General features: G+C 48.2%; 1 protein-coding gene across 1 annotated transcript in view; it reads right to left on the reverse strand.

The window, feature by feature from the left end:
• Nucleotides 1-25,079, reverse strand: part of LOC139424099 (rho GTPase-activating protein 44-like) — a 37,212-nt gene that overhangs the window by 8,352 nt on the left and 3,781 nt on the right. The window contains exons 5-18 of the mRNA XM_071175795.1: nt 24,117-24,193; nt 23,844-23,961; nt 21,698-21,766; nt 20,735-20,816; nt 20,460-20,587; nt 18,505-18,616; nt 14,436-14,517; nt 13,222-13,302; nt 11,613-11,732; nt 10,995-11,086; nt 10,516-10,699; nt 6,343-6,363; nt 4,621-4,818; nt 350-919 (exon numbers count right to left, since the gene is read on the reverse strand). Of these exons, the coding sequence (XP_071031896.1) occupies nt 350-919; nt 4,621-4,818; nt 6,343-6,363; nt 10,516-10,699; nt 10,995-11,086; nt 11,613-11,732; nt 13,222-13,302; nt 14,436-14,517; nt 18,505-18,616; nt 20,460-20,587; nt 20,735-20,816; nt 21,698-21,766; nt 23,844-23,961; nt 24,117-24,193 (1,934 nt within the window). The remainder of the gene's footprint in view (nt 1-349; nt 920-4,620; nt 4,819-6,342; nt 6,364-10,515; nt 10,700-10,994; nt 11,087-11,612; nt 11,733-13,221; nt 13,303-14,435; nt 14,518-18,504; nt 18,617-20,459; nt 20,588-20,734; nt 20,817-21,697; nt 21,767-23,843; nt 23,962-24,116; nt 24,194-25,079) is intronic.

Raw genomic sequence — 25,079 nt, forward strand, 5'->3', positions numbered from 1 at the left:
GTTGCTAGGCAACTCCATGGAGAGGCGCATCCCCTGGCAACGTGAATTACAGATTCTGAGATATGGGATTGGAGATCAGCAAACACACACAAATATGAGCCAGCGAGATAAAGGACATGGACAGGACATGTGGCCACCTGGAAGAAGAGCTGGTAAGCCCACTCTCTCTCTCTCTGTCCTCTCTCTCTCTCTGACCTCTCTCTGCTCTCTCTCTCTCTGTGGTGTAGTGGGTGGTGTCTCCATACCCTCCTGCATCTGTTTGCCTGTATGTATGTCTGTCTCAGTGTCAGGGCAGGCAGCAGGTAGGCAGGACTGGCGAGGCAGGCTGGCAGGCAGGCATTGTATTTACCTAGTCAGCCTGGGGAGTCCTCTCTCTCTGGCACAGGGACATGTAGCCCACAGCGGGGGGGCGGAGGACAGCAAGCTAGGGGGGTTGCCCATGCTCATGCCCAGGGACAGGTCATGACGGGCCAGTACCAAGGGGGTTTTCATGTAGAGGGGCGAGGCCTTACCCATATCGGGGGGCAAGGGAGCATGAGGGGGCAGCGACATGTCACCTGGCAGCGGGTGGCCGTGCGGGAGGACGTGTTTGGAGGGGAAATGCAGGCAGCTGGGCTTGGGGTTCGAGTTGATGTCAAGCGAGGAAGAGGAGGAGGAAGAGGAGGAGGTGGGAGGGGGGAGAGGGGGGGTGAAGCCAGACCATCGCTGCGGGAGAGGAGGGGAGCCGGGGGGCTGGGACTCTGGCCCTGGGGCCACGGGGCGAGGACAGGGTAGGACCTTGGGGTGGGGGTAGAAGTGGTGGGGGGCGGGGTGGGGTAGGGTGGAGGTGGGGTAGGGAGGGGGCGGCCGCTCCTCCCCTGGCCCAGGGGGAGGGTAGACATGAGAGGAGTCCGGACGATTGGGCGACACGTCGTCTGAGCTGTAGGTATATAAAGAACAGAACAAAGAAGAAAGAGCTGTATGTAGCTGTAGCTGAACAGAGGGAGGGAGACAGGGCGGTGGTGGTGGTGGTGGTGGTAGCAGTGGTAGTGGTGGTGGTGGTGGTGGTGGCGGTGGTGGTGGTAGCAGTGGTAGTGGTGGAGGTGGTGGTGGTAGCAGTGGTAGTGGTGGTGGCGGTGGTAGTGGTGGTGGTGGTGGTGGTCGTGGTGGCGGTGGTGGTGGTAGTGGTGGTGGCGGTGGTGGTGGTAGCAGTGGTAGTGGTGGTGGCGGTGGTAGTGGTGGTGGTGGTGGTGGTAGTGGTGGCGGTGGTGGTGGTAGTGGTAGCGGTGGTGGTGGTAGTGGTGGTGGCGGTGGTGGTAGTGACGTTAGCGGTGGCGGTGGTAGTGGTGGTGGTGGTAGTGGTGGTGGTGGTAGTGACGGTAGTGGTGGTAGTGACGTTAGCGGTGGCGGTGGTGGTGGTAGTAGTGGTAGTAGTGGTGGTAGTGGTGGTCGTGGTGGTGGTGGTGGTAGTAGTGGTAGTAGTGGTAGTAGTGGTGGTAGCGGTGGTAGTGGTGGCGGTGGTGGTAGTGGTGGTAGCGGTGGTGGTGGTGGTAGCGGTGGTGGTAGTAGTGGTAGTGGTGGTGGTGGTAGTGGTGGTAGTGGTGGTAGCGGTGGTGGTGGTTAGTGGTGGTGGCGGTAGTGGTGGTGGTAGTGACGGTAGTGGTGGTAGTAGTGGTGGTAGCGGTGGTAGTGGTGGTGGTAGTGGTGGTAGCGGTGGTGGTGGTTAGTGGTGGAGGCGGTAGTGGTGGTGGTAGTGACGGTAGTGGTGGTAGTGGTGGTGGTAGTGGCGGTAGTAGTGACGGTAGTGGTGGTAGTGGTGGTGGTAGTGGTGGTAGTGGTGGTGGTAGTGGTGGTAGTGGTGGTGGCGGTAGTAGTGGTGGTGGTGGCGGTGGTGGTAGTGGTGGTAGTGGTGGTGGTGGTAGTGACGGTAGTGGTGGTAGTGACGTTAGCGGTGGCGGTGGTAGTGATAGTGGTGGTAGTGGTGGCGGTGGTGGTGGCGGTGGTGGTGGTAGTTGTGGTAGCGATGGTGGTGGTTAGCGGTGGTGGCGGTAGTGGTGGTGGTAGTGACGGTAGTGGTGGTAGTGGTGGTGGTAGTGGTGGTGGCGGTAGTAGTGACGGTAGTGGTGTTAGTAGTAGTGGTAGTGGTGGTAGTAGTGGTGGTAGCGGTGGTGGTAGCGGTGGCGGTGGTAGTAGTGGTAGTGGTGGTAGCGGTGGTGGTGGCGGTGGTGGTGGCGGTGGTAGTAGTGGTAGTGGTGGTAGCGGTGGTGGTGGCGGTGGTAGTAGTGGTAGTGGTGGTGGCGGTGAGATGGTTATCTTGTTGTGATTACTGAGGTGTTCGTTAGGTTGGTAGTTAGTGTCTAATCCAGATTAAAACTAAAAATCAGCGTTTGTTTTCTGGTGCGGAGAGGGCAAGCAGACGGTGGGGACGAAAACAAGCTTAGCACACAGACTGCAGTCAGCTTTGTGAAGAGAAACATCAAGCAGAATGAACAGCAAAGCAAAGGGGATTCCCAAAGGAAAGAAAAGAGGGTGGAGCCTGTAAAACTCCCTCTGTGATCACCTTGTGTCTTCACACTGCAAGAGGCTAGTCATGGTGAAACAGGCTTTAACCAACTGGAAGGGAGGACAACCCAAATGGCTTTGACCTCTACAGAATCTAGTAGCCTGAGATTGACCTTCATGTTAGACCACGGCACACATTCAGAAAGCGTCTCAGAGTAGGAGTGCTGATCTAGGATCAGGTCACCCTGTTCAGGTAATAATAATAATTACGAGCTAAAAGGCTAAACTGATCTTAGACCATCACTCCTACTCTGAGATGTTTAATGACTCTAATATGGGCCCACTCTGACAAAAATGCAACATATAATGTTGTAGGGTTCCCTCAGCCAGCCCAGGGCAGTGTGAGACAGACACAAAACCCTTTCATCTCATTGGCTGAAAGAGCAACAGAGCAGGAAGGAGAACAAGCCAATCACAAGCCAGAACCAAGCATATCTTTATAAACAACTTTTCTGCAACATTTCACATGGACGCAGCCATTATTAATTCAAACAGGAACAAAATGGATGTATCAATCCCAGACTGCCACTTTTAATGTGATATTAACTGGTGATGGATTGTACTAATAAATGCTGCGGTTTTAAGAGATGAGAGTAGAAAACAAAACGGTCAAAAGTCACTCGGTGTGTGTCAGCAGAAAACACTGTAGCCATGGCAACAGAGGTCACCTCGAGCCACACCGCGTGGCAGGGATCAGGTTGAATGATTTACATGCTGTAGCCATGGCAACAGAGGTCACCTCGAGCCACACCGCGTCACAGGGATCAGGTTGAATGATTTACATGCTGTAGCCATGGCAACAGAGGTCACCTCGAGCCACACCGCGTCACAGGGATCAGGTTGAATGATTTACATGCTGTAGCCATGGCAACAGAGGTCACCTCGAGCCACACCGCGTCACAGGGATCAGGTTGAATGATTTACATGCTGTCAGAGACTTGGTGGAGTGAAATGAAATGTGACGTTTAAATAAAGAAGACGTAGACGTATGTACTGTTCATGAAAACTTGAGGTGGGATATAAACCTGTGAAACCTCTCAAACCTGAAGGAACGTTAGCTAGCCCCTCTTCATTAGCTCCCACAGTGACAGAAACCTGACAGACTAGACAACAACGGTGGGATATAAACCTGTGTACCCTCTCAAACCTGAAGGAACGTTAGCTAGCCCCTCTTCATTAGCTCCCACAGTGACAGAAACCTGACAGACTAGACAACAACGGTGGGATATAAACCTGTGTACCCTCTCAAACCTGAAGGAACGTTAGCTAGCCCCTCTTCATTAGCTCCCACAGTGACAGAAACCTGACAGACTAGACAACAACGGTGGGATATAAACCTGTGAACCCTCTCAAACCTGAAGGAACGTTAGCTAGCCCCTCTTCATTAGCTCCCACAGTGACAGAAACCTGACAGACTAGCCCCTCTTCATTAGCTCCCACAGTGACAGAAACCTGACAGACTAGCCCCTCTTCATTAGCTCCCACAGTGACAGAAACCTGACAGACTAGACAACAAGGGTGGGATATAAACCTGTGTAACCTCTCAAACCTGAAGGAACGTTAGCTAGCCCCTCTTCATTAGCTCCCACAGTGACAGAAACCTGACAGACTGAACAACAACGGTGGGATATAAACCTGTGTACCCTCTCAAACCTGAAGGAACGTTAGCTAGCCCCTCTTCATTAGCTCCCATAGTGACAGAAACCTGACAGACTAGACAACAACGGTGGGATATAAACCTGTGTACCCTCTCAAACCTGAAGGAACGTTAGCTAGCCCCTCTTCATTAGCTCCCACAGTGACAGAAACCTGACAGACTGAACAACAACGGTGAAGTGGAGGGACAGACGATGAGGAAAAATAGGCCAACAGGAAAGAACCCCAAATCATGTCAGAGAGGAGAGGAGTTTAACAAGTCTGTGAGACATATAACAACAACAACAACACAACAACAACAACAACGGCTCAAACACTTCAAGACAAGTCATGGAGAGCTGGTGAAGATGATGATGATGGTGAAGACGGGAGGAAGGTGGAGATGAGGAATCCTCCGTGGTGGTGGTGGTGGTGGGGACTTACCCGATCCGGTCCCTCTCCCCAGGTTGAGGTGGGGGTGAGGGAGACTGGGCCAGCTCTCCAGGCTGCTCCAGGATGAGGGAGTGGTCAGCAGGGGAGCCTGGACCCTGGACACTGGGAGGGGTGGACGAGGCCTTACGGGCCAGGGTGGACGAACCCTTACGGGACACCCAGGATGTGTCCATCACCCGGACACCCATACTGAGAGGGACAGAGATGCATAAAACAAGAGACAGTCAGATGAGACAATTAAAAAACAAAACAAACTGTAGAGAAATAGAGAGTTGAGAGGAGGAGGTCAGGACTAGAGGAGGAGGTCAGGACTAGAGGAGGAGGCCAGGACTAGAGGAGGAGGCCAGGACTAGAGGAGGAGTTCAGGACTAGAGGAGGAGGTCAGGACTAGAGGAGGAGGTGAGGACTAGAGGAGGAGGTCAGGACTAGAGGAGGTCAGGACTAGAGGAGGAGGTCAGGACTAGAGGAGGAGGTCAGGACTAGAGGAGGAGGTCAAGACTAGAGGAGGAGGTCAAGACTAGAGGAGGAGGTCAGGACTAGAGGAGGAGGTCAGGACTAGAGGAGAAGGTCAGGACTAGAGGAGGTCAGGACTAGAGGAGGAGGTCAAGACTAGAGGAGGAGGTCAGGACTAGAGGAGGAGGTCAGGACTAGAGGAGGAGGTCAGGACTAGAGGAGGAGGTCAAGACTAGAGGAGGAGGTCAGGACTAGAGGAGGAGGTCAGGACTAGAGGAGGTCAGGACTAGAGGAGGAGGTCAGGACTAGAGGAGGAGGTCAGGACTAGAGGAGGAGGTCAAGACTAGAGGAGGAGGTCAAGACTAGAGGAGGAGGTCAGGACTAGAGGAGGAGGTCAGGACTAGAGGAGGAGGTCAGGACTAGAGGAGGAGGTCAAGACTAGAGGAGGAGGTCAGGACTAGAGGAGGAGGTCAGGACTAGAGGAGGAGGTCAGGACTAGAGGAGGAGGTCAGGACTAGAGGAGGAGGTCAGGACTAGAGGAGGTCAGGACTAGAGGAGGAGGTGTCAGGGGACTAGAGGAGGTCAGGACTAGAGGAGGTCAGGACTAGAGGAGGAGGTGTCAGGGGACTAGAGGAGGTCAGGACTAGAGGAGGTCAGGACTAGAGGAGGTCAGGGGACTAGAGGAGGTCAGGGGACTAGAGGAGGTGATGACTATAGGAGGTCAGGACTAGAGGAGGTCAGGACTAGAGGAGGAGGAGGTCAGGACTAGAGGAGGTGATGACTAGAGGAGGTCAGGACTAGAGGAGGTCAGGACTAGAGGAGGTCAGGGGACTAGAGGAGGTGATGACTAGAGGTCAGGACTAGAGGAGGTCAGGACTAGAGGAGGTGATAACTAGAGGAGGTCAGGACTAGAGGAGGAGGTGTCAGGGGACTAGAGGAGGTCAGGACTAGAGGAGGTCAGGACTAGAGGAGGTCAGGACTAGAGGAGGTCAGGACTAGAGGAGGTGATGACTAGAGGAGGTGATGACTAGAGGAGGTCAGGACTAGAGGAGGTCAGGACTAGAGGAGGTCAGGACTAGAGGAGGTCAGGATTAGAGGAGGTCAGGGGACTAGAGGAGGTCAGGACTAGAGGAGGTCAGGACTAGAGGAGGTCAGGACTAGAGGAGGTGATGACTAGAGGAGGTCAGGACTAGAGGAGGTCAGGACTAGAGGAGGTGATGACTAGAGGAGGTCAGGACTAGAGGAGGAACCATACAGTACCTTTGTATTTTCCTTATGCTGCTTTGACGGGGCAAAGAAATGAGAGGCACGTAAGAGACACATTCTGTTCATTTTCTATTCATACACAGAGTCTAGTTTAGAGGGCTATGGAGCTAGATAGAGGATTAGGGAGCTACATAGTGGGTTAGGGAGCTACATAGTGGGTTAGGGAGCTATATAGTGGGTTAGGGAGCTATATAGAGGGTTAGGGAGCTACATAGTGGGTTAGGGAGCTACATAGATGGCTAGGGAGATACATAGAGGGTTAGGGAGCTACATAGTGGGTTAGGGAGCTATATAGTGGGTTAGGGAGCTATATAGAGGGTTAGGGAGCTACATAGAGGGTTAGGGAGCTACATAGTGGGTTAGGGAGCTACATAGTGGGTTAGGGAGCTACATAGATGGCTAGGGAGATACATAGAGGGTTAGGGAGCTACATAGTGGGTTAGGGAGCTATATAGTGGGTTAGGGAGCTACATAGTGGGTTAGGGAGCTACATAGATGGCTAGGGAGATACATAGAGGGTTAGGGAGCTACATAGAGGGCTAGGGAGCTACATAGAGGGCTAGGGAGCTACATAGAGGGTTAGGGAGCTACACAGAGGGTTAGGGAGCTCCATAGATGGCTAGGGAGATACATAGAGGGTTAGGGAGCTACATAGAGGTTAGGGAACCACAAATAGGGTTAGGGAGCTACATAGAGGGTTAGGGAGCTATATAGAGGGTTAGGGAGATACATAGAGGGCTGGGGAGCTACATAGAGGGTTAGGGAGCTACATAGATGGCTAGGGAGCTACATAGAGGTCTAGGGAGCTACATAGAGGGCTAGGGAGCTACATAGAGGGCTAGGGAGCTACATAGATGGCTAGGGAGCTACATAGAGGGCTAGGGAGCTACATAGATGGCTAGGGAGCTACATAGAGGTCTAGGCCAGTGACTAGTGTGGAGATTGAAATGTGCTGAGTGTAGAAGGGGCTAGTGTAGAAGTCTAGGGGGCTACAGAGGGGACCAATAGAAGGGGCTAGTGTAGAAGTCTAGGGGCCTACATAGGGGACCTGTAGAAGGGGCTAGTGTAGAAGCCTAGGGGGCTACAGAGGGGACCAATAGAAGGGGCTAGTGTAGAAGTCTAGGGGCCTACATAGGGGACCAATAGAAGGGGCTAGTGTAGAAGTCTAGGGGGCTACAGAGGGGACCTGTAGAAGGGGCTAGTGTGGAAGGCTAGTGGGCTACAGAGGGGACCATTGGAAGTGGCTTGTGTGGAAGGCTAGTGGGCTACAGTGTAGTCCGTATTCTGGGGATGAGATTCACAGTGACAGGGCATAGAGGGTTTCAGAGGTATTGGGACATGCCAGACCAAATGACTAGCCTGCACTGTCCTACCAAGAGGAAATGAGTGCCTCGTTAGTTAATACAGTAATTAAGCCAAGCTGAGTTCTCCGGAGTGGACTCACACGCAGAGACAAACACGTCGTCACAACTCTCCTCAGTCCAGGAACAACAGCCTGCCTTCGATAACCACCACAGTTACAAAACTGATCATTTACTGAGTGGATAATAACTGTATTTTCTACCAGCGTCTCACATGGAGAACTGTGTGGGGTTGAAGTGTGTGGTGACAAAATTATATATCAATTGGAAAGTAAATCTGTCTGTCTCCTCTGTGACAGTCTCTCTGTGACAGTCTCTCTGGACAGTCTCTCTGGGCAGTATCTCTGTGACAGTCTCTCTGTGACAGTCTCTCTGTGACAGTATCTCTGTGACAGTCTCTCTGTGACAGTCTCTCTGTGACAGTCTCTCTGGACAGTCTCTCTGTGACAGTCTCTCTGTGACAGTCTCTCTGGGCAGTCTCTCTGTGACAGTCTCTCTGTGACAGTCTCTCTGGACAGTCTCTCTGTGACAGTCTCTCTGGACAGTCTCTCCGTGACAGTCTCTCTGTGACAGTCTCTCTGTGACAGTCTCTCTGGACAGTCTCTCTGGACAGTCTCTCTGTGACAGATGGGTTGCCTCCCTCAATGTTCCAACGTTACGGGTTTACAGGTCTCTAGAAGTTTGGCCGTCAGTTGGGACAGAGGTGTTGAATTGTAAATGGGGAGTGGGTCAGCGGTGACGTCACTGCTGTATCCGCTGGTTGCCCTCGCTAAACATGAGCATAACTCCCGCCCACATTTTAAACTCCGCCTACCCAAGCCTGTGATTCGTTGGGAGAGTCGTCTGTCTGTTTTCCCCTTTCTAAATGTCAGAGAGAATCTGATATTCTGCCCAGATCTTGTGCCGTTGCTCCAACGTTGCTCCAATGTCTGGTTCTCCGAGACAATTTCTGTGAGGGAGGATTTTGGCCTGTCTGCCAGTGATTTTCCACCTGGTGAGTCAGGGAGGGCAGGTGACGTTCCAGACTGAGAAGGATAGGCTAGGTGTGAGCATGTGCGTGTGTGGTGTGAGTTTGTGTTTGTGTGCATGGTGTGAGTGCGCGAGTGCGTGTGTGTGCGCGTGTGTGTGTGTGTGTGTAGATCTCAGGAGAATGCGAAGAAGCAACTAGAAACAACCTCTATCACTGCCGCCGTGTTGCCATAGAGACGGTGCCACTCACCGGGCCGGGACTATTTCAACAAGGTGTGTGTAGACTATTCAAATAATGTGTGTTTGCATTCCTATGGTATCCCTCCTCTCTAGATGAGGGCTGATAAAGCTGACAGCTAACTGGGTGAGAGGATGATTGACAGGGCAGAGATCTACCTTCTTTCTGTGTTCTACTGAGACCTCTAAATCAGAGCAGTGTAGATGAACAACCACTTAAAGGGCTATTCCACTACTTTGTGAAAAAGGCGCAGTTTTGTCGAAAAAAAAAGTATTAAGTTCTACCCGATGACATCATCAAAAGTTTAAACATTTTTAAAAAAAAGGTGATCTTCAAACACTATGAGATTCTCAGTGACGTTTGGAGCTCGAAAATAAATGGCGGTTTTGAAAATCACTGTTTTTAACTTTAAACCTACCCTGTGATGTCACAAAGCCTTTTTAAAGGGCTTCTAGACTTTTTAACCACAGATCACAGAGACGCGGTGTTTTCACACACTGTATGTAGATGCTGGTTTGGTGCTGGAGAAGTGCCCCTTTAAAAGGCTTTATGAAGCCTTCAGAAAACACTGTATGTAGACGCTGGTTTGGTGCTGGAGAAGTGCCCCTTTAAAAGGCTTTATGAAGCCTTCAGAAAACACTGTATGTAGACGCTGGTTTGGTGCTGGAGAAGTGCCCCTTTAAAAGGCTTTATGAAGCCTTCAGAAAACACTGTATGTAGACGCTGGTTTGGTGCTGGAGAAGTGCCCCTTTAAAAGGCTTTATGAAGCCTTCAGAAAACACTGTATGTAGACGCTGGTTTGGTGCTGGAGAAGTGCCCCTTTAAAAGGCTTTATGAAGCCTTCAGAAAACACTGTATGTAGACGCTGGTTTGGTGCTGGAGAAGTGCCCCTTTAAAGGCTTTAAGAAGCCTTCAGAAAACACTGTATGTAGACGCTGGTTTGGTGCTGGAGAAGTGCCCCTTTAAAAGGCTTTAAGAAGCCTTCAAAAACACTGTATGTAGACGCTGGTTTGGTGCTGGAGAAGTGCCCCTTTAAAAGGCTTTATGAGAAGCGCTGGTTTGGTGCATGCCCCTTTAACTTTACCTTCATAACACCTTCATAACACCTTCATAGAATGAATTTAGTTTTTTTTTCCAAAGATACTTCGTTAAACCTTTAAAGATCTAGTTCATTATGTAAATACTCTCTGAGTCGTGTGTCTTTAACAAACTAGCAATCTGTTCCTCGAGGTTCTGGCTCAAGACTTTAAAAAACCAACAGAGAGAAGAGAAGGAGTGGGTGACAGTACGTGGGTTTAGATGCTGCATGAGAAGAGAGAGACAGAGAAAGGAGGAAGTGAGAGAGACAGAGAGAGAGAGAGAGAGAAAGAGAGAGAGAAAGAGAAGGAGAGAGGGAGGGAGGAAGAGAGAGAGAGGAGAGAGGGAGGGAGGAAGAGAGAGAAACAGAGAAGGAGAGAGGGAGGAAGAGAGAGAAACAGAGAGAGACAGAGAAGAGAGACAGGGAGAGAGAGAAGAGAGAAACAGAGAGAGTGATGAGAGAAACAGAGAGAGAGAACGAGGGAGGAAGGATCGACCAGCTTGCACTCAGCAGCAGCCTACCCATCCTTCTTGTAGAATTCCAGCATCATGTTGTCAGTGGCAACGCTGAGTGGGCGTCTGCCATGGTCATGCGGCAGCTTGCGTTCTGATTGGTCCATGTCTGGCGAAGGCATGGAGCTGTAGTTTGAGTTGTGGTTGGTGTGGACAGGACTGCCGTAGCAGCCCGTCAGATTAAACTCAATATCTATAGGAGAGGAAGAGAGAGGAACCAATTAGGTCAGGATCCTAAAGACAGTGTGTGTTGCAGGTATGTGTGTGTGTATGTGTGTGTTTAAGCGTGCATGCATGTGAGTGTGTGTGTGAGGTGTGTGTGCCTGCGTGTGTGTTTGCAGGTATGTATGTGTGTGTGTGTCAGTGAGCGTGTGTGAGTGAGTGAGTGAGTGAGTGAGTGAGTGAGTGAGTGAGCGTGCATGCATGCGTGGGTGGGTGCATATAAGTGTGTGTGAGTGAGTGAGCGTGCGTGTGTGTGTGTGTCTCACCTCCAGGGAAGAACCAGTCAGCGTGCTGTATGATGGGTTCTATGATCCCCACTATCTGAAGAGACACTGTGGTCATCATCTCTGTCATGTTCCTGGAAACAACACACACCCAGTGAGACAGCACTTGATTTAACTTGGGAGTTTGCGCTTTTGGGACTATTCAATAGGTTACCGAGTTAAGTGAACCACATGCTTCAAAAGTATTTCAAAGTTCCCTCCGCAGACAGTCAAAAGACCACTAAAATGTTGACTGATAAGGTAGCGTATTTTGAGGAGAGAGACAGAGAGAGAGAGAGAGAGAAAGAGAGAGACAGACAGAGAGAGAGAGAGACAGAGAGATACAGAGAGAGAGAGAGAGAGAGAGACACAGAGAGAGAGACAGAGATACAGAGATACAGAGAGAGATACAGAGAGAGAGGGGGGGGGGGGGGGGAGAGAGAGAGAGAGAGAGAGCGCGAGAGAGAGAGAGAGAGAGAGAGAGAGAGAGAGAGAGAGAGAGAGAGAGAGAGAGAGAGAGAGAGAGAGAGAGAGAGAGAGAGAGAGAGAGAGAGAGAGAGAGAGAGAGAGAGAGAGAGAGAGAGAGAGAGAGAGAGAGAGAAGGGAGGACAGGACACATACCCACTCTCGTTGGAGTGGGTCCAGAGCAGGTTGGGACCCAGAACTATGGCCATGTTACCAGGAGTCATCTTGTTGGAGTCCTGATAATCTCCTAGCTTGGCTAGGAACTTGATTAAGTATCTGATAGGAAGAGGAGAAATACACACTCAATCAATCAATCTATCAATCAATAAATCACTCAATCACCACATGCTTTACAGTAGCCAGACCTGGAACCCTAAAGACCAAGCAGCATCACAGTAACCAGACCTGGAACCCTAAAGACCAAGCAGCATCACAGTAACCAGACCTGGAACCCTTAAAGATCAAGCAGCATCACAGTAACCAGACCTGGAACCATCAAGCCCAAGCAGCATCACAGTAACCAGACCTGGATCCCTAAAGACCAAGCAGCATCACAGTAACCAGACCTGGATCCCTAAAGACCAAGCAGCATCACAGTAACCAGACCTGGAACCCTAAAGACCAAGCAGCATCACAGTAACCAGACCTGGAACCTAAAGACCAAGCAGCATCACAGTAACTAGACCTGGAACCCTAAAGACCAAGCAGCATCACAGTAACCAGACCTGGAACCCTTAAAGATCAAGCAGCATCACAGTAACCAGACCTGGAACCATCAAGCCCAAGCAGCATCACAGTAACCAGACCTGGTTTAAGACCAAGCAGCATTACAGTAATCAGACCTGGAACCCTAAAGACCAAGCAGCATCACAGTAACCAGACCTGGAACCCTAAATACCAAGCAGCATCACAGTAACCAGACCTGGAACCTAAAGATCAAGCAGCATCACAGTAACCAGACCTGGAACCATAAAGCCCAAGCAGCATCACAGTAGCCAGACCTGGAACCCTTAAAGACCAAGCAGCATCACAGTAACCAGACCTGGAACCCTTAAAGACCAAGCAGAATCACAGTAACCAGACCTGGAATCCAAGTCACAGAAACTCTAGCCCTGATAGGAGGTCCAAGTCACAGAGACTCTAGCCCTGATAGGAAGTCCAAGTCACAGAGACTCTAGCCCTGATAGGAGGTCCAAGTCACAGGGATTCTATCCCTGATAGGAGGTCCAAGTCACAGGGATTCTATCCCTGATAGGAGGTCCAAGTCACAGAGACTCTATCCCCGATAGGAGGTCCAAGTCACAGGGATTCTATCCCTGATAGGAGGTCCAAGTCACAGGCTGCGTCTACACAGGCAGCTCCATTCTGATCTCCACTAATTGTTATTTTGACCAATCACATCAGGTCTTTTTGACATCAGATCTTTTTCAGAGCTCTGATCTGACCAATTAGTGATATAAGATTGCTCTGCCTGTGTAAACATAGTGTCACAGACTCAGAACTTTAACACCCAGCTAAAACACAATCTAAACAACATTAGTAGGTTGAAGTTGACCCTAGACGCTGACCTTGGGTCAGTTTTGAAATTCCCCCCACTAATGGTTAAGGTTCAGAGTGGGGGAGGGGAAGCTGATCCTAGATCTGAACCTAGAGGAAACTTCAGCCTGGCAACAACCCAAGCATATAAAACAGATCCTCACTGGAGGGTCCTGCTGGCAGTAGGTCTACGTAGACTGTAGAGAGGGAGGGAGAGATGGGTACTGACCTGAAGTTGTTGAAGTTGTCAGTTGGTAGTTTTTCGCACGCCGCCAGCAGAGCTTGTAGTCTCTTGTCCATATCCTGAATACTGGATGAGGAAGACAACGGTGAACAGGGCTCAGGGTGTGTTGTAGTCAAGGCAGTGTTTTTCTCAGTGTTGTTTCCTACCAGGGAGACCAGCAGGCTACAGTGTATGGTCATTGAGAGACTAATTGGTGTCAGCTAACCATCTGAGGGACCGGTAATCCAGAACCCAGGGACCAGTGCCGAACCACGGGCCAGAGGTTGACAAACACTGTGTTAACAATGTCTATTACTGTGATAACGGTCACTGTCTGTTCTGTCACTATGGTACAGTTTGTTCCCTTCTGTGTGGAGCTCTCCCTATAGACATAGGAAAGTGATCTCCAGCTCTTCAACATGACTCAAAGGGATCTGTTATCTGTAGTAGAGATGCTGAGGTTATGAGGGGATCTGTAGTAGAGATGCTGAGGTTATGAAGGGATCTGTTATCTGTAGTAGAGATGCTGAGGTTATGAAGGGATCTGTTATCTGTAGTAGAGATGCTGAGGTTATGTAGGGAATCTGTTATCTGTAGTAGAGATGCTGAGGTTATGTAGGGATCTGTTATCTGTAGTAGAGATGCTGAGGTTATGAGGGGATCTGTTATCTGTAGTAGAGATGCTGAGGTTATGAGGGGATCTGTAGTAGAGATGATGAGGTTATGAGGGGATCTGTAGTAGAGATGCTGAGGTTATGAGGGGATCTGTAGTAGAGATGCTGAGGTTATGAGGGGATCTGTAGTAGAGATGCTGAGGTTATGTAGGGATCTGTAGTAGAGATGCTGAGGTTATGAGGGGATCTGTTATCTGTAGTAGAGATGCTGAGGTTATGAGGGGATCTGTAGTAGAGATGCTGAGGTTATGAGGGGATCTGTTATCTGTAGTAGAGATGCTGAGGTTATGAGGGGATCTGTTATCTGTAGTAGAGATGCTGAGGTTATGAGGGGATCTGTAGTAGAGATGCTGAGGTTATGAGGGGATCTGTAGTAGAGATGCTGAGGTTATGAGGGGATCTGTAGTAGAGATGCTGAGGTTATGAGGGGATCTGTAGTAGAGATGCTGAGGTTATGTAGGGATCTGTAGTAGAGATGCTGAGGTTATGAGGGGATCTGTTATCTGTAGTAGAGATGCTGAGGTTATGAAGGGAATTTCTACTCACTTTGATGCCTGAATCCAGTCCTCGTAAAGTTCACTGGTCATCAGTGGCTCTGGAAGCTCACGGAGGTATGATTTCAGAGCCCCTGAGGAAGAGAAGGATGGAGAGACAGAGGGAGGGAGGGAGAGAGAGAGGCAGAGAGAGAGAGAATGGGATGGAGAGAGAGGGGGAGGGAGGGAGGAAGGGAGAGAGATATGATAAGAGAGAGAGAGGGGGGGACAGCGGGATGGAGAAGGAGAGATGAAGTGAGAAAGGGAGGAAGAGGGATGAGAGAGAGACATCATCTCATTAGGCCTAATGGAGGTGTGGTTTTCTCTGTTCAGAATACTAATGAGAATACACACAACGCTGCCACCCTCAGATTACTCAAGGAAGTGGACAGCAACATTACAAGGAAGCCTTAAGGACAGAGAGCGTCTTGGGCAAAACACAAGCAGACGACTTGGGAGATGTTAAGGGATGTGATCCTCTCGCCCCACAGCTGAACTAAACTCCAGGGCCAAATCCAGTTTCACCTTTCAAGTTGTATTAGTGGTATGTACGGGATGCCCATGGTGTACACCGTCCAATGAAATGCTGACTTGCAGGCTCCTTACTGGACAATGCAACAGCAATAAGAAATAATACATGATAAGACTACCAACATAAAGTAAATGTCTCAGTAGAATAGAAGAGACATTTTAGCATCAGTTATAATACAGGAAGGAACAATGTATAGTCCAATATTATAGACCAGTATGTGTGTGTGTGTGTGTGTGTGTGTGTGTGTGTCTGTGTTTGTGTGTGTGTGTATGTCTGTAAATGTCTGTGTGTGTGTGTGTGTGTGTGTGTGTGTGTGTGTGTGTGTGTGTGTGTGTGTGTATATATGTCTGTAAATGTCTGTGTGTGTGTGTGTGAGAGAGTGTGTGTGTGAGTGTGTGTGCTAATGTACCGAGAATCAGAGCACTTTCTAATAGATGTCCTGGATTGGTGGGAGCACGGTCCCAGTGATGTACTGGGCCTTGTGGTTGTGGACGGAGCCGTTCCCGTACCAGGCCGTGATGCAGCCGGTCAGAACACTCTCCACGGTGCAGCAGTAGTATTTGGAGAGGACCCGGGGTGACACGCCAAATTTCTTCAGCCGCCTATGGAAGTTAAGATGCAGTCGCAGCCTCTGGACAACAGGGGGGGGTGGTGTTGGTCCTGGTGGTGTTGGTCCTGGTGGTGTTGGTCCTGGTGTTGTTGGTCCTGGTGGTGTTGGTCCTGGTGGTGTTGGTCCTGGTGGTGTTGGTCCTGGTGGTGTTGGTCCTGGTGGTGTTGGTCCATGTCCAGTCCTCTGATGGGGACACAGAGGAACTGTGAACTGTGAACTCAAACTGCTGATCCTCTCCACTGCAGTCCTGTCGATGTGGATCGGAGCTGGTTCCCTCCTCTACTTCCTGAAGTTCAACAATCAACTCGTTTGTTTTGCTGATGTGGAGGGTGTTGTCCTGGCACCATAATGTCAGTTCACTTAGCTCCTCCCTATTGGCTGACTCATCGCTGTTGATTATCAGGCCTACAACCGCTGTGCCGTCAGCAAACTAGATGATGGAGTTGGTGTCTTGCAAAGCCACGTGGCCGTGGGTGAACAGGAAGTACAGCAGAGGACTGAGGACGCTCTGAGCTTGGTGTCGAGCTTGGAGGGAACAATAGTGTGGAATGCTGAACTGTAGTCAAGGAACAGCATTCTCACACAGGTGTTCCTCTTGTCCAGATGTGTTACGGCCACGTGAATAGTGATGGAAATGGCATCTTCCTCGGTTCTGTTGGAGCGGTATTCTAACTGGACTGGGTCCAGTGTGCCTGGCATGCTGGCCTTGATGTGGGCCATGACCAGTGTGCCTGGCATGCTGGCCTTGATGTGGGCCATGACCAGTGTGCCTGGCATGCTGGCCTTGATGTGGGCCATGACCAGTGTGCCTGGCATGCTGGCCTTGATGTGGGCCATGACCAGCCTCTCAAAGCACTTCATGATGACCGTCCCCTATTCCCTATATAGAGCACTACTTTAGACCAGGGCCCCTATTCCCTATATAGTGCACTACTTTTGACCAGGGCCCCTATTCCCCATATAGTGCACTACTTTTGACCAGAAACATATGGGTCCTGGTCAACTGTAGTGCACTAAATAGGGAATATGATGTCGTTTGGGACACAAACCAGCTCACTACTGGAGGAGAATGTTAGGAAATAGGCAACAAGGAAATAGGCAACAAGGTGTAAAGGAAATAGGCAACAAGGTGTAAAGGAAATAGGCAACAAGGTGTGAAAGATTACAGTCTTCCACAAACACAAGAAGCCTTGATTGTGTTGACCGAACATTGATGTATGTATTTCTGGAGGCGAGAATCTCCTGAAAGCAGAGTTATATCTAATGGTTATATATAGACAACGGAGCTAGCTAAAGGCTCGTTGTTATGGAGACCAGAGCCAGAGCCAGAGAGAGAGAGAGAGAGAGGTAAGAGGCGTGCAGGGGTGTGAATTCATCTGCGATGGTGTGTGCGTGTGCGTGTCAGACCTGGGTTCAAATACCTGTGTATTTAAGTATCTATACTGAACAAAAATATAAACCTAACCTGCAATCATTTCAAATATTTTACTGAGTTACAGTTAATATGAGGAAACCGGTCAATGTAAATACATTCATTGGGCCCTAATCTACGGATGTCACATGACTGGGAATACAGACATGCATCTGTTGGTCACAGTTACCTTTAAAAAATAATTGGGGGAGTGGATCAGAAAACCAGTCAGTATCTGGTGGGACCATTTGCCTCATGCAGCGCGACATCACCTTCCCATAGAGTTGATCAGGCTGTTGGTTGTGGCCTGTGGAATGTTGTCCCACTCCTCTTCAATGGCTGTGCAAAGTTGCTGGATAGTGTCGGGAACTGGAACGCGCTGTCGTACACGTTGATCCAGAGCATCCCAAACATGCTCAATGGGTGACATGTCTGGTGAGTATGCAGGCCATGGAATAACTGGGACATTTTCAGAATTGTGTACAGATCCTTGCAACATGGGGCTGTGCATTATCATGCTGAAACATGATGGTGGTTGGATGAATGGCAAGACAATGGGCCTCAAGATCTTGCCCCGGTATCCCTGTACATTCAAATTGCTATGGGTAAAATGCAATCGTGTTCGTTGTCCGTAGCTAATGTCTGCCCATACCATAACACCACCGCCACCATGGGGACCACTGTTCACAACATTGACATCAGCAAACTGCTCGCCCACACAACGCCGTACAAATGGTCTGCGGTTGTAAAGCCGGTTGAACATATTTTCTCAAACGCTGTTGGAGGGCGGCTTATGATAGAGAAACTAACATTCAATTCTCTGGTGGACATTCCTGCAGTTAGCATGCCAATTGCACACTCACTCGAAATTTGAGACATCTGTGGCATTGTGTTGTGTAACAAAACTGCACATTTTATAGTGGCCTTTTATTGTTCCCAGCACAAGGTGCACCTGTGTAATGATCATGCTGTTTAATCAGCTTCTTGATATGCCACACCTGTCAGGTGGATGGATGTGTTCTCTTGGCAAAGGAGAAATACTCACTAACAGGGATGTGAACAAATTTGAGCACAACATTTGAGAGAAATAAGCTTTTTGTGCGTGTAGAACATTTCTGGGATTTTTTATTTCAGCTCATGAAACACGGGACCAACACTTTACATGATGCGTTTATTTATCTGTACACTGTAGTAATTTTGAGTATTTTAATAGTTATTTGTAAAAACGAAATAGTCTATCAAATTATATTTGAGGGTATTTTTAAATACTTATTTCAAATACTATTTACAAATACCGGGGTTAAATGCATGGGAGTGAATTTAAGTGTTTTCATATACTGTGTGTGGGTGTGTGTGTCTGTATGTGTGGGTGTGTGTGTCTGTACGTGTGGGTGTGTGTGTCTGTATGTGTGGGTGTCTGTGTGTGTGGGTGTGTATGTCTGTATGTGTGGGTGTGTGTCTGTGTGTCTGTGTGTGGGTGTGTGTGTCTGTGTGTGTGGGTGTATGTGTGTGTGGGTGTGTAAGGTAACCTGCGATGGCGTGGGGGTCAGCTGAAAACTCCTGTACGTCCATAACACCACAGTCCAGGGAGGCCTTCAGCTTCTTCAGCTTGGAGGTCGAGGGAGCAACTCTGAACAGACCCTACACACACAGGGAGTCAGGAAGACAGGGAGTCAGGGAGCAACTCTGAACAGACCCTACACACACAGGAAGACAGGGAGTCAGGAAGACAGGAAGTCAGGAAGACAGGGAGTCAGGGAGCCGCTCTGAACAGACCCTACACACACAGGGAGTCAGGAAGACAGGGAGTCAGGAAGACAGGGAGTCAGGAAGACAGGGAGCCACTCTGAACAGACCCTACACACACAGGGAGTCAGGAAGACAGGGAGTCAGGAAGACAGGGAGCAACTCTGAACAGACCCTACACACACAGGAAGACAGGGAGTCAGGAAGACAGGGAGTCAGGAAAACAGGGAGTCAGGAAGACAGGGAGTCAGGAAGACAGGGACTCAAGAAGACAGGGAGTCAGGAAGACAGGGAGTCAAGAAGACAGGGAGTCAGGAAGACAGGGAGTCAGGAAGACAGGGAATCAGGAAGACAGGGAGTCAGGAAGACAGGGAGTCAGGAAGACAGGGAGTCAGGAAGTCAGGGAACCAGATCAGGGTCATCATAGAGATAAATAGTGAAATATAAATCGAGTACATACTGTAACTTTGTCTACAATAAACACACTCTAACGGCTAAATCCTATATTAACGCTACTCTGTAATCAGAATGTTTAGTAGTGTTAATTAGGCATCATCTGGGTCTGGGAAACTTAGTAGTGTTAATTAGGCTTCATCTGGGTCTGGGAAACTTAGTAGTGTTAAGTAGGCATCAGCTGGGTCTGGGAAACTTAGTAGTGTTAATTAGGCTTCATCTGGGTCTGGGAAACTTAGTAGTGTTAAGTAGGCTTCATCTGGGTCTGGGAAACTTAGTATTAAGTAGGCTTCATCTGGGTATGGGAAACTTCGTATTAAGTAGGCTTCATCTGGGTATGGGGAACTTATTGTTAAGTAGGCTTCATCTGGGTCTGGGAAATTTAGTAGTGTTAATTAGGCTTCATCTGGGTCTGGGAAACTTAGTAGTGTTAAGTAGGCTTCATCTGGGTCTGGGAAACTTAGTGTTAAGTAGGCTTCATCTGGGTGTGGGGAACTTAGTGTTAAGTAGGCTTCATCTGGGTCTGGGAAACTTAGTAGTGTTAAGTAGGCTTCATCTGGGTCTGGGAAACTTAGTAGTGTTAATTAGGCTTCATCTGGGTCTGGGAAACTTAGTGTTAAGTAGGCTTCATCTGGGTCTGGGAAACGTATTGTTAAGTAGGCTTCATCTGGGTCTGGGAAACTTAGTGTTAAGTAGCCTTCATCTGGGTCTGGGAAACTTAGTAGTGTTAAGTAGGCTTCATCTGGGTCTGGGAAACGTATTGTTAAGTAGGCTTCATCTGGGTCTGGGAAACATAGTAGTGTTAAGTAGGCATCAGCTGGGTCTGGGAAACTTATTAGCGTTAAGTAGGCTTCATCTGGGTCTGGGAAACTTAGTGTTAAGTAGGCTTCATCTGGGTCTGGGAAACTTAGTATTAAGTAGGCTTCATCTGGGTCTGGGAAACTTAGTAGTGTTAAGTAGGCTTCATCTGGGTCTGGGAAACTTAGTAGTGTTAAGTAGGCTTCATCTGGGTCTGGGAAACTTAGTAGTGTTAAGTAGGCTTCATCTGGGTCTGGGAAACTTAGTAGTGTTAAGTAGGCTTCATCTGGGTCTGGGAAATTTAGTAGTTTTAAGTAGGCATCAGCTGGGTCTGGGAAACTTATTAGCGTTAAGTAGGCTTCATCTGGGTCTGGGAAACTTAGTAGTGTTAAGTAGGCTTCATCTGGGTCTGGGAAATGTATTGTTAAGTAGGCTTCATCTGGGTCTGGGAAAGCTAGTGTAAAGCAGGCTTCAACTTTTTCTATACCTCCTCCTGCATGCCACACTCCAGCAGCATTGTGACACAGGCCTCGATGGGGAAGGCGATCTCTCTGCTGCTGATGGTCAGGTGTTCCTCCAGGGCCTTGCCATACGAAGGCTTCTCCACCCACGCCTCTGTGGCAGAACAACACATTATACAACAGTTAGACACACGAGGAGCAGACAGGCATGTGTACCTGTGCAGGCATGGACGAGCTCTCTCTCTCTCTCACACACACACACACACACACACACACGCACACACACACACACATTACTCACCCTGGTGAGCCTTAATGGTGGGCAGGACACTCTGGAGGATCTCTAGAGACTTCCTGTGATATTCTGCCTGGATCTCTATGAGCTACAGGGAGACACACAGAGACAGAGAGGGGGACAGAGACACAGGGACAGAGAGGGGGACAGAGACACAGGGACAGAGAGGGGGACAGAGACACAGGGACAGAGACACAGGGACAGAGAGGGGGACAGAGACACAGAGACAGAGAGGGGGACAGAGACACAGAGACAGAGAGGGGGACAGAGACACAGGGACAGAGAGGGGGACAGAGACACAGGGACAGAGAGGGGGACAGAGACACAGGGAAGGAAAGGGGGACAGAGACACAGGGACAGAGAGGGGGACAGAGACACAGAGACAGAGAGGGGGACAGAGACAGAGAGGGGGACAGAGACACATGGAAGGAGAGGGGGACAGAGAGGGGCACAGAGACACAGGGACAGAGAGGGGGACAGAGACACAGGGACAGAGAGGGGGACAGAGACAAATGGAAGGAGAGGGGGACAGAGACACAGGGACAGAGACACAGGGACAAAGAGGGAGACAGAGAGACACGTAAGGAAACAGAGGGAGACAGAGAGACATGTAAGGAAACAGAGGGAGACAGAGAGACACGTAAGGAAACAGAGGGAGACAGAGAGACACAGAAGGAAACAGAGGGAGACAGAGAGACACAGAAGGAAACAGAGGGAGACAGAGAGACATGTAAGGAAACAGAGAAAGACAGAGAGACATGTAAGGAAACAGAGGGAGACAGAGAGACATGTAAGGAAACAGAGGGAGACAGAGAGACACAGAAGGACAGAGGGTGACAGAAGGACAGAGAGACACAGAGGGACAGAGGGGTAAAAAGGTGAGGTTTAAACAGCCGCTCAGCTATATGACTGTAAAGGGAGTCAATGTCATCTGAAGGGCAAATACAATGATACAGAAAACGTACTAACCGTCTGAAAGTAGTTTGCATAGTCTATTTCTTTGGCCACAAAATTATACATATCCGCTGATAGTTGATCCTGGAAAAGAGAATAAGAAATGACCTTTAACCTTATTGCAGCCTGTAACCTTAATACAGCCTGTAACCTTAATACAGCCTGTAACCTTAATACAGTCTTTAACCTTGTGGTGGTTAATACAGTCTGTAACCTTAATACAGTCTGTAACCTTGTAGTGGTTAATACAGTCTGTAACCTTGTAGTGGTTAATACAGTCTGTAACCTTAATACAGTCTGTAACCTTAATACAGTCTGTAACCTTGTAGTGGTTAATACAGTCTGTAACCTTAATACAGTCTGTAACCTTAATACAGTCTGTAACCTTAATACAGTCTGTAACCTTGTAGTGGTTAATACAGTCTGTAACCTTGTAGTGGTTAATACAGTCTGTAACCTTAATACATTCTGTAACCTTAATACAGTCTGTAACCTTGTAGTGGTTAATACAGTCTGTAACCTTAATACAGTCTGTAACCTTAATACAGTCTGTAACCTTAATACAGTCTGTAACCTTAATACAGTCTGTAACCTTGTAGTGGTTAATACAGTCTGTAACCTTAATACAGTCTGTAACCTTGTAGTGGTTAATACAGTCTGTAACCTTAATACAGTCTGTAACCTTAATACAGTCAGTAACCTTGTAGTGGTTAATACAGTCTGTAACCTTAATACAGTCTGTAACCTTAATACAGTCTGTAACCTTAATACAGTCTGTAACCTTGTAGTGGTTAATACAGTCTGTAACCTTAATACAGTCTGTAACCTTGTAGTGGTTAATACAGTCTGTAACCTTAATACAGTCTGTAACCTTAATACAGTCTGTAACCTTGTAGTGGTTAATACAGTCTGTAACCTTAATACAGTCTGTAACCTTAATACAGTCTGTAACCTTAATACAGTCTGTAACCTTAATACAGTCTGTAACCTTGTAGTGGTTAATACAGTCTGTAACCTTAATACAGTCTGTAACCTTAATACAGTCTGTAACCTTGTAGTGGTTAATACAGTCTGTAACCTTAATACAGTCTGTAACCTTGTAGTGGTTAATACAGTCTGTAACCTTAATACAGTCTGTAACCTTAATACAGTCTGTAACCTTGTAGTGGTTAATACAGTCTGTAACCTTAATACAGTCTGTAACCTTAATACAGTCTGTAACCTTGTAGTGGTTAATACAGTCTGTAACCTTAATACAGTCTGTAACCTTAATACAGTCTGTAACCTTAATACAGTCTGTAACATTGATACAGTCTGTAAACGTAATACAGTCTGTAACCTTAATACAGCCTGTAACCTTGTAGTGGTTAATACAGTCTGTAACCTTGTAGTGGTTAATACAGTCTGTAACCTTAATACAGCCTGTAACCTTGTAGTGGTTAATACAGCCTGTAACCTTGTAGTGGTTAATACAGTCTGTAACCTTAATACAGTCTGTAACCTTGTAGTGGTTAATACAGTCTGTAACCTTGTAGTGGTTAATACAGTCTGTAACCTTAATACAGTCTGTAACATTAATACAGTCTGTAACCTTAATACAGTCTGTAACCTTAATACAGCCTGTAACCTTGTAGTGGTTAATACAGTCTGTAACCTTGTAGTGGTTAATACAGTCTGTAACCTTAATACAGTCTGTAACCTTGTAGTGGTTAATACAGTCTGTAACCTTAATACAGTCTGTAACCGTGTAGTGGTTAATACAGTCTGCAACCTTAATACAGCCTGTAACCTTGTAGTTGTTAATACAGTCTGTAACCTTGTAGTGGTTAATACAGTCTGTAACCTTAATACAGTCTGTAACCTTGTAGTGGTTAATACAGTCTGTAACCTTAATACAGTCTGTAACCTTGTAGTGGTTAATACAGTCTGTAACCGTGTAGTGGTTAATACAGTCTGTAACCTTAATACAGTCTGTAACCTTAATACAGCCTGTATCCTTGTAGTGGTTAATACAGTCTGTAACCTTGTAGTGGTTAATACAGTCTGTAACCTTAATACAGTCTGTAACCTTGTAGTGGTTAATGTAGCTTCGTGGTGTGGGGGAGGGGATTACAGTTGGTGAAGGAGGAGGAGCCTGAACCTCTAGAACCCTGTGACTCACCCTGCAGATCTCCATCCTATTGGCTGCCTCTTCCATCTCCTCTCTGAGGGCCTCCCCCTTGGCCCCGCCCGCCTGCAGGTTGCTAGGGTGACTGGAGGACTTGGACGACTGGTGAAACCTACAGATTAAGGAGGAGACAGAAGAAGAGTTTAGGAGGAGGGATGGAACATGCTGGTCTAAGCATTATTCTAAACGTGAGCATGTCTTTAAGAGGTGAAGACCAGTGAAGAGAGCATCAGGTCCCAGCCTGTACGTTAACAGTCCATCCCTCACCGTGTGCGAGCAGAGTCCATGTCCAGGACCAGCTTGGCTAAATGTTTCCTCTGTTTCTGGATGTTAGGAATGTCCACCTGGGAAGAGACAGGGAACACATCAACCCTCCTCTATCATGTATCTCCACTACATTCAGTTATCTACTAGTTATCTGGGAATGTCCACCTGGGAAGAGACAGGGAACACATCAACCCTCCTCTATCAGGTATCTCCACTACATTCAGTTATCTACTAGTTGTGGATGTGGGGAGGAATATTCCACCATCCTGACGTTAATATCTACACTACATTCAGTTATCTACTAGTTATCTGGGAGTGGACGTGGGGAGGAATATTCCACCATACTGACGTTAATAGACAATAATGAACATAATGTATCTCCACTACATTCAGTTATCTACTAGTTATCTGGGAGTGGACATGGGGAGGAATATTCCACCATACTGACGTTAATATCTCCACTACATTCAGTTATCTACTGGTTATCTGGGAGTGGACATGGGGAGGAATATTCCACCATACTGACGTTAATAGACAATAATGAACATGCTGACATTGTGTCTTAACGATCATGTTCAGTCAGAGATAGTAACGGTGAATGTTGTGGGCAGCCTCTGGACAGACAATTATAACAATTATAACTTCAAATAATGTATGGCTAGGGACAGTAGGACTCACCTCATCATAGAGACAGTAGGACTCACCTCATCATAGAGACAGTAGGACTCACCTCATCATAGAGACAGTAGGACTCACCTCATCATAGAGACAGTAGGACTCACCTCATCATAGAGACAGTAGGACTCACCTCATCATAGAGACAGTAGGACTCACCTCATCATAGAGACAGTAGGACTCACCTCATCATGGTGACAGTAGGACTCACCTCATCATAGGGACAGTAGGACTCACCTCATCATAGAGACAGTAGGACTCATCTCATCATAGAGACAGTAGGACTCA

Source organism: Oncorhynchus clarkii, chromosome 13, assembly GCF_045791955.1.
Source record: "Oncorhynchus clarkii lewisi isolate Uvic-CL-2024 chromosome 13, UVic_Ocla_1.0, whole genome shotgun sequence".
NCBI classification, from domain to species: Eukaryota; Metazoa; Chordata; class Actinopteri; order Salmoniformes; family Salmonidae; genus Oncorhynchus; species Oncorhynchus clarkii.